The sequence below is a fragment of the Corvus brachyrhynchos genome, unplaced genomic scaffold (assembly GCF_000691975.1).
Source record: "Corvus brachyrhynchos isolate BGI_N302 unplaced genomic scaffold, ASM69197v1 scaffold370, whole genome shotgun sequence".
In the NCBI taxonomy this organism is placed as follows: domain Eukaryota; kingdom Metazoa; phylum Chordata; class Aves; order Passeriformes; family Corvidae; genus Corvus; species Corvus brachyrhynchos.
This window is the reverse complement of record NW_008235977.1, coordinates 5474332-5484108: the sequence shown is the minus strand read 5'-3', so window position 1 is coordinate 5484108 and position 9777 is coordinate 5474332. Positions and strand designations below refer to the sequence as shown.

Below are 9777 nucleotides of genomic sequence, written 5' to 3'. Positions count from 1 at the left end.
GAGTGCAATACTGTATTTAAAATCACGCCTTTGGACCCAAACTTTCATGAATGTGAGTGACTCTGAATATTCTGTCACTGTTTCTGAAACATTAAAAGTGATTTTTGTACCCACATGCAATACTAATTTCTTTTTCTTACACAGAAAGAAAATCAGAATCATTCCTACTCTCTCAAATCATCTGCTTCTTTCAGTGTTATAGAGTTCCCTTATAAGAACCTTTCCTTTGAAGATATTCACAATTCTACAGTAGTAAGTAATTTACATCCAGCTTGAGTTATATATATATACACAATCACTTCAAAATTAATGCAAAGACAATTATTGTTGAGTAACATTTTTATGGCTTGGTATAATTTTAATTTTATAATTTTTTATTTGTTTCATGTATTTATTTCAGTTGTACACATACTGTTGAAGGTAAAACAGACTGGAGTTGACAATATTTGTGGCTTGAAAGACTTAATTGAAAATGAAAAAAAAATTATAGCGAACAGTCCTAATGTTCCTGTTAATGCCATTGTTGTTAGAGAAATAGTTTCCTTTAAATTAGTTTTCGGCTGTAGTAGCACTTAGAGCTTGAATAATGAACTTCCATTATATTATATGAAGTACTATGTGAGTGTGGAACAAAGGCCATCTGTGCCTCAGGGGGTTTCAAAGGGAAAGGAGATGGGGTGCAAACAGAAGAATGTAGGCCACTTGTTTGGGCTGGCAAATTGAAAGTTTTTGGTAAGCATTATAGGATTAAGAGATCTTAAGGAAAAGGTAGAAAAGGACTGTGATTGTCTTATTTTTGAATATGGTTTCTAATGCCTATTATTAACTGGGGTTTTTTCTCTCCCAAAAAAAGAATGGACTTGATTTTTTGTTTCAGAAAGTACTGCCTTTTGAGATAAAAAAAGGAAAATACCTGAATTTTTTTTCTCTAATTCTAAAATATTTCCAGATTACTACAGTTTTACTGAAAATCATCAAGAATTACAGAAGATATGTTGCCATGTTATCACTGACTGCAAAAAAGCAAACCCAAGCAAAATAACCCCCAACCCCCTGTTATCATTTAATTTTAAAATCCTATTAAGTTTGGGTCAGTGAAGTCTTTATTTCACCAATTAATCTATGACTTTTGACTCATACTGGAGAGAAAAAATAATTTATACTGGATTAAGATTATAATCATGATAGGATAAAGGTATACAAGATTTAAACTGCATGGATGAACTCAGCATGTCACTGTGATGCAAAGTGTGGTTTATCGTGTTTTTCTGTTAGGTTGCTACAAATATTACATGGGGCATTCAACCACAGCCCATGCCTGTGCCAGTGTGGGTTATAATTTTGGCCGTCCTAGCAGGGTTACTGCTCCTGGCTGTTCTAGTGTTTGTCATGTACAGGGTAAGTACTGTGTTTGCGGGGTTTTGTATTGTTTGCTTTTCCCTACTAGTGATGTATTATTCATATAGTACCAGCAGTTTGCAGAAATGCCTTGGTCCCCTAATCATCTGAATCAGTTAAGTTTTTGGAACAACTGTAAAAGCTTTTCAGCTTTTTCAGGAAGAAGCTGAATAAAAGAGCAGGTCTGTGATTGTGCTGAGCTCAGTTTAATTTTTCAACTGTTTAATTTTTTTACTGTCTTTGGAGGTCAGAAATGGGGGAAGACAGTAGGAGTGAAAAGACAGCTTAATCAGTTAAGATCTGATCACGAAGGAAAGAGAGAATGTGTGTATGTTTTGCAAATCACAATGCAATGTCCTAATTGTTCTCTGAATCACAGATGGGCTTTTTCAAACGTGTGAGGCCACCTCAGGAAGAGCAAGAAAGAGAACAACTGCAACCACATGAGAATGGGGAAGGAACATCAGAAGCTTAAGCAGAGTTTTATCTGTAAGACATTCTGAAAAGTACACTTGCCTACATCTTGTTTACAAATACTGGCTTCCCCCTTAATGAACAAACACTCATGAGTGCAGAGCAGCTGGCCTTGGAAGGCATCAGCTTGTGCAAAACAAGGGCAATACACTTAAATCCTCCCTTCTGTATTACCGCCGTTCCTACTGCCACTAACACATCCGCACTGACCCGTGTGAGAAACTCAAATAAGAGTTGTGCTGGGATTTTGCTTACTGGGACACAGGAAACATCATCTTTTCTGATTCATGTACTGACTCTCCATGAATTGCTACGCAGATTCTGCATTTGCTCTTGGAGCCAACAGCTTCCAGAGGTGCTTGCTGGGTTACATGTTTGGTTTCAGTTGTTTGTGTTGGAGTACACTACATTTCACTGCCTGGCTCTTGAAAGTCAGTTGCACAAAAAAAAAATGAATGTAGCTTATTTTACAGTACTGAAGAATGTTCTTTACCCATTAGCTCTGATGATAATTTTTTCTCCTGCTCAAGAAATAGGAAATATTCAGTGGAATCATTTACATGTGATACCTGTTCTGCACACCTGTTACCCTGCCTGCTCAGTCATCTGTCTTGTGGTTTCCCCCTAGACCTTACACATACTGTTCTCCAGGTGCTCGGTCTTTTACTGTAGGGTTTGAGCCTACAAACACCAAGTGAGCGATAAAAATCTGGGGCTGATGTGCTTTCTGTGGGACTTGGGGAAAAGATTCAGGGCAAGATCCCAAGACTCTGCTGTGTATTTCCACAGAGCAGGATCCAGGTGTTTCAAAGTTCTTGGCAGTATGGATGCATCCATGTACTGCCAGGGACAAGATGCTGGGCTGTGGCTGCCAACAGACATGTCTGAGAAAACCCGTGATGTCCGCAAGTCAAACCTCCACAGGGTTTGAAGTGAAGGCTGTAAATTACTTGGATTGTATTTTGGTTTCTAGCAAAACACTGGAGGGAACACTGTGTGACAGGTTAAGTGGTGCACTGTAGGGAAGCTGTTAATCCTCACTTTCTCTGGTTGGCCATGCCCAGGTGCAGGATGGAGTGACACAGGGGCTGTTTAAACTAGTGTCTCTGCCAGCCACATCCATGAATCTGGATCATGGATCTAAAGTACACCAGTACTTTAGCCACACTCACACCTCCCTCACCTCCTGCCCTGAGAGAACAGCGAGTCAAATGAAGCAGAGAAGAGCTGGCAGTGCAAAAGGGTTCAAAAAGTAAAGGTTCATTTGGCTTGTTTCATTTCACCCATTCATTGTCTCATTGGCTTGTTGCATTTGATTCATTCGTTGTTTCAGTCCCTGCATGTTTCATTGCACAAGACATTTCCTTACACAAGACATTTCATTATGTTCAATACATTTCATTACCAGAAAAGACACTAAGTATTTTGTTTCACTGTTGTTTTTTAAACATACCAAAAGATCAGTGGTTTAAAGCCATCAGTTTACATCACTCTCAGCTTATTTCTCTCACCACTGGTGTAGTAACATGAGGCTTCCGACACTGATTGACACGAGAGCATTTTCTATGAATTTCAGTAGACAAGTAACTGCAAATCAGGAGGTTGTTCAGCTTGCAAACACAGCTAACTGTGCTGCACAGATCCTAGAGTGGACATACTTAAACTATTACTAACGTGCCTTCTATGAGATGTGTTTATTCTCTTTTCCAAAAAGGGAATAAATTACAGTATAAACTCCCTGTATACAGCCAGGCACACAAAGGAAGACTTCTACTGTACTTACAGCAGTGAGATTTCAATATAGACAAGCTCTTAAAGGGGCAAAAGCTCTGGTTTGATTTTGTACCTTGGGGTTTTTGTTCACAGCTGCATCTCCTCCATACATACAGCAGTGCCCACAAAACCCAGAATTTTCTGAAATGAGCAGTTTCAACTCTTATTTCTGCATCCTTTCAGAGATTTAAAATCCACCAATGGCTTTTGTTGTTAAATCCATTCTTACTTGCTGATCCATGACGGCATCCGAGTCCTTAAGGAAGACAACACAGAGTCTGGGGGGACCAGTATGTTCACCAGATATAGGCTTGCATATTTATCCATTTACATGGGTTTGGTTTAGGCAGTTTGTTTAGATAAAATTAGTTTACATGAAAGGGTATAGGGCATAATTCCTCTTTCACTGAATTTTCAAGGTCTTCAGTGTGGCCAATGTTTTATTTTTGTCTTTATTTTTAGTATTGTTACTAGTAATGTAGTAAAGAATCAGGAATCAGGCTTTGATCCTGGCCTCAAAATGTGACTTTGATGGAACAGCATTTTCAGTAACTTACATGGGCTTGTGGTTCACACACTTTGTCAGCTGATTATCTATGTGCAAGAAGATTGGTTTTACCCAGTCTTAATCTTAGTAGGGTAAGAGGTTTAAGAGACTGTCAGACAGATTATAGCTCTAATTCTTACATGTGTGCTTTCATTACATGTACACTCCATGGTGACTTGAAATTTGTTGGACTACTTGCATGTGTAGGCGTTAGTAGATGAAAAAGAGTATTTTAAAAAAGCGTGGTCAAGATCCCTCCTGCTCATGTGGATGGGATACCATAGCATTGTTAATGTCAGTGCTAACTGCATCTTAATTTTACTGTGTCAACTGGAAACTCATTTTGCTGATTTTCAGGATAAGAAGGTACATTTTATTGGTACAACTACTGTAGCTATGGAAAGTATCTTCCATTTTTGAAGTTACATAAAGTAAGACTTATTTAAGTGATTTTTATTTCTTACCTTCTGCTGGAGAATGAAAGCAAATAAAAAGATAAAAATAAAAGACCACAGTAGCATATGTAAATGGAGTATAGAGGTTACTTAGTGAGCATAGATGTAACACCTCAGAATTCAATTTAAAGTAACGTTTGTGTTTCAGGGAGATTCCAAGCTGGAAATTTTCCTGAATGGGGGTGCAGGAAACTCTTGATAGCATGTTCTAGATTCAGGAATAAGATTCCAGATTATGTATGCACTTGTGTCAGTATAAATTTCATAATGACTTACAGGCATTGATGTATTCTTACAGCAAGTACTATAGAATGATGTTAAAGCTTTTAAAGAAACTTTAAAAAAGATATTTCAGAATGAAATTAATGCCTTTGATTCAAAATTGCTGTGAATAAGATGCATACTGGGAGCATTTAAAAAATACAAGTACAGCAACAGAAAATTAGTCTTCTTTTGAGAGCTATGTTTCAGAAGCAGATTTTTTTATGACTATAAAATCAGCAGCTGTGTAATTATTTAGACAATAAAAACATTTTAAAAGAGCTATATCTTTTATAATGAAATATGAAATTATTTAAGTACTCCAGTTTGCAATTAATGCAGCATCTCATGATCAATATTGAAAAGTGACTTTTATTACAGAAAGCATATTATCTATATTTGACAATATTTAGAAAATGTAAAGTGAGGAACCTAATATATAGGTTTACATTTGTTTCAAGAAACTATGAAATTGTGGAAATAGCTTTTGTTTAAGCATGATTGTAAAGTCAAATATGGGCTATATTTATCAATGTAATTTGAAATCTTTGAGGAAGTTTGCCAACGTTGTCTGCCAAGTATCAGGTTTTTTCTGTTTTAAGTCTTGATGTACACATTGATCTCTAATTCACATAATGCTTGTGAAAACTTTAGAAAGTTTACTACATGTGCTCTTTCTTTATAAAACATTTATTCCAAGCAAAGGTTTTAAATATTTAGTTGTTTCTAAACTTGTGTCCATGCTTAAATAGTCTTAAAGGGTATTTTAAAAATACTTCAGCTATAATCAGCATGCTCTTGATGATTTGAAGGAATCATGCTGCACTTAGATTCTTGCAGCATTAGGGTTTGCTGTTGGTTACCCTGACAGAGCCCTGCACTATTTTTTCTTACACCCTCCCAGGCAGTCACAGAGCAGCATTATCCTGGTGAAAATCAAGGTAGTTTTTTTGTCTTTGGTCCAGAGTAACGTGACCCTTTGAATGTGATTGTTTGTGTTCAATGCTGCTGGCTGTTAATGAGTCAGAAAAAAAGTATTTTATTAAAGAAAAACAGGAATCCAAAAAATAAAAAAGTAGTGGCAGAGACCAGATGAGGCTTACAGCAAAGAGATAATTTTGGTTTGTTTCTGGGATGGGCAGAGCTGTTAGTGCTCTGCTGGCAGTGGCCCCTGTCACACTGGATGCCACAGGTGGGATCATGGTTATTGCTGAGCTCTGGTAACCCTCACGGGTGTGAGTGGAATCTGAGCTCTCTGGTACTGAATCTTTAGCCTTGAACCTCCATGTGCAATATAATATGGTCTGACTTGGTTCACTGCTGAGTCCTCTGCCTAGAAGGGCCTAAGAAGGGCCGTGGTGTTTGCTGGCTTAGAGTGGTCAGTATTTGTAAGGACATGAACAGAACCAGCGTGCTCAGTGGAGGTGATGAATTAATGGTTTCGGAAGTCTTTGATCGCCCACATTGGGTGGAGCAGGATGTACCTCCTAAAGTGTGTCCAATACTAACTGGAGTTCTCAAGAACTGCTACCACCTTCTTTAGGTCCGTTGTGGAAGATTTGACTAGAGGCTGTACAAAACTGGGCTTGAGTCTGTAGTACTACTACTGTTTCATGTGATGGTGGTATTTAGGTGTATTTTTTTCCAATGTGTAGAATTTTAACATAACACAGGAAAACTAGCCTGTCATGCAATGACTTCTCCAAATACGCTGCATTAAAGGTGAATAACTTGACCCTTGGCTTTTGCAAAGTAATGGAAGATTTAATGTAGCATTTGCATCTTCAAAAAACTTTTACAGGTTTTGCTTTTCTAGTCTGTGAAGGAAACCTGTATTTGCTATGATACAAATGTGCTGAACATGTAATGTTTTGTTTCTTTGTAATGGAATTTTTTGGCCTTTTTTGTGTTTGCTCGTGCATTAAATCAGTAGAGCATTATTTGCACAAGCAAAAAATTAACGTACTAACAAGAGTGCTGCATTTTATGTTTCTTTGTCATGCAGTAAATACTTGCAGCATAAATGGGAATATTTTCAGTTACTAGTTTCAAAGGTCTTCGGTACATTTAAAGAGAGCAATATACATTTAAAGTCACCTTATTTTATATTAAATTATAAATTGTGCAAAAAAATGGGTATTGTGGCCCAGTAATTTTGTACTGATATGAAATATATAGCTATTAAAGCTATGGTTTGCTTTTCAACTCATTCTTTTCATTCTAATGCAAATTTGAGTGTTTTTATTAGGTTGTATTTTTCTATGTATATATACAATTTCAAAATACTATGATTGGGTAAACTGAAAAATGTAAGTTTTGATTTGATTCTGATATTTAGAATTTTGGAATAAAATACCTCTTAATCAACAGGGATTCTGTCGTAGGCTTGTTTTTGGTTTTTTTCTTAGGTGTGTTTTTTTAAATGCATTTAATTCACCAGAAAATGTTTTATAGTATACGTTTGTACTCCACAGTTATGTGCTAAATTCAGAAACATCACATTTACACAATTTTTACATTCTCACCTCAAGTGGCACATGTTAACCTTGAGTCAAAAAATTTTGTAATCACAAGCAAGGAAAAGGATCTAGTCACAGACTATATTCTGCCACCAGAAAACTGCTTTCCAACAGAAATTCCTACGTACCAGAAATAAATATTTTAGATTTTATAGCTGCCACATTGCTGTAGAAAATGGTGACATCTTGACCTTTGGTTAGAAAAATTCTCAGAGAGCTGGAGTTCCTTTTCTTGTTGTAGTATTAGTCTAATTTTATCTCAGCGTTACATTTTTTCTGATTACCAGTCATGCTCACCTGTGTGAGTGGGGTCACAGTAATATTTTGTGGCACAATAAAGACATCCGTCTGTCTGTTTCATTGATAAAACAAACAGTGAGAAGTAAATGTTAGTGCTTGTGAACACTAGAAAAACTCCAAACCAGGGAGTTCCCTGACTTGCTAGCAGAGAATTTGTTAACCTAAAGAAAATAGTAATAAAGGACATGGAAAAGATGAAAAACTGATATTTGTGGTTTAATTAACAGCTTCACTGATCTCACAGTAGCTGCACCTAATGTGTGTAAGAAACATGACAGCAGCAGTCAGAACATGGCTTTTAACATTTGTTCAATACACCCTGCAGCCAACACAGGCCTAGTTCTTGTTAAATAAGATACCTGCAGCTAGTTAGCAGCACAGCGATCACTGCATCTGCCTAGCAGTTCCAAGTTAATATATTATTATTATTGAGAAATTAGTGCCAGCAGCTGTTTGGTTACAGGAACAAGGCAACAGAGTCATTTTTCAAATTCCCATCTTACGGTATAGCCGCCCCAGATAAAATGATGGTCCTTGTCTTAAGGTAATTTGTATTTGCACAACTCCACTGGAGCTATGCTGCTGTACTTTGACTCCTTGCACACCTGAATGATACTTTATTGTGTGCTTTGATCATTAGTTCGTAAATGAATTGCTAATACATTAAGACTTTATTACATATTAGTACATTAATATTTTTAAATCACCAGTTCAGGCATTCTCAAGAACATGGTGAACAATTGAAAATACTTTTTCAAAGAATTTATATGAACTTCTTGTCAATATATTGTCTGATATTCATAAAGAATTAGGGTTAGTGCTGTCAGCTGCCCATCTTCTCACAACGTATTTCACAATCACTCTGTTCTGCTGCATCTTTCTGATAAACCTTTTGAAAGTTTGGTGCTGAATTATCACCCCTCTTGACAAACATACAGGACATGCTAAGACTGAGTTTACAGGACACAAAAGCACAACACAGACCTCGAAAATGTGAGAAGCAAAAGAATATTGACAGTAAAATACCCCATTCCTAGTGTTGATAATTTCACATGCAGACCAGGCCTGTGTTGTACTGCTTTTGAGAGAGTTTTGCAGAATCCATATAGATTGACATTTCTGTGTCATTTGTGCACACATTTTCAGCCCTGCCAGAACAGCGGATGCCATGTTCAGTGGTTAATGACAATGGTTGTAATTTGGTTTTAGTTTGAAGAGTGTGTAGCAACCTTTAGAGACTGCAGGAGGTACTGCTGGACACAATTCCTCAAGGAAGCACTCATGTAGACTCATGTAGTTGAAATTAGTTACTACCAGCTTCTATCTCTTCAAAGAAAATTTGTTTAAGAAGACATAATCCTGACTGTGATTATATTTTTGCTGAAATTAATGTTATTATGTACTCTAATTTTTCTTAGTAATTTCTCTAAATGTAGTACAGACAATTAATTTCCACATGTGTGATTCCCCTTTTGGAGGCATTTTCAAGAGAGCTTTTATCACACATTGAATCTTGGGGATTTTTTTCCCCCAGAACTTTATAAATAAATAATTGTGCATACTCACATCATCAGCATTAATTTAAAATGTTCCATCTGCCGAGTTGGTTCAACTATTCATCTCCAAATAATTTATATCCTGTTAAAAGCTCATGCCTACAAACATTTGGAAATGAATGTGTGATCCACCCTTTCTCAATGCTTTTCTCAAATTTGTCAGTCACCAGACAAATCCATGAATGAAGGAAGCTCACAGCAGTAGCAAGTTTTCTGTAGGCCCCTTTCTTCCACCTGAGACCACATACAGTTGCAGGGAATCCAGAATGAATTCAGCCCTAAGAGCGGCTGTGCAGGACCAGCCACTTTTCCTTTGCAGTGCCCACATAAAAGGTTGAAATAGGAAGCTGGGTGAGAGGATGTTAATTAAGCAAATAGGCACTGAGCATGTCTGCTGAACTAAAAAGAGAATTTGTTTTCTTTATGAGCTGCTGGAGGAGTTTCACATCAAATAAATGATTGGTTTATTTGTATGGCTCTTGTGTTCCTTTGCT

The 9777-nt window shown here is 36.9% G+C and overlaps 1 protein-coding gene across 1 annotated transcript in view; it reads left to right on the top strand.

The window, feature by feature from the left end:
• Window positions 1-8698, top strand: part of ITGAV (integrin subunit alpha V) — a gene marked incomplete at its 5' end in the record, with an annotated part of 43560 nt that extends 34862 nt beyond the window's left edge. The window contains 4 exons of the mRNA XM_008630526.2: window positions 1-52; window positions 145-252; window positions 1276-1398; window positions 1778-8698. The exon at window positions 1-52 is cut by the window's left edge and continues 71 nt beyond it. Coding sequence (XP_008628748.2) covers window positions 1-52; window positions 145-252; window positions 1276-1398; window positions 1778-1873 — 379 coding nt within the window. The remainder of the gene's footprint in view (window positions 53-144; window positions 253-1275; window positions 1399-1777) is intronic.
• Between the last annotated feature and the right edge of the window lie 1079 nt (window positions 8699-9777).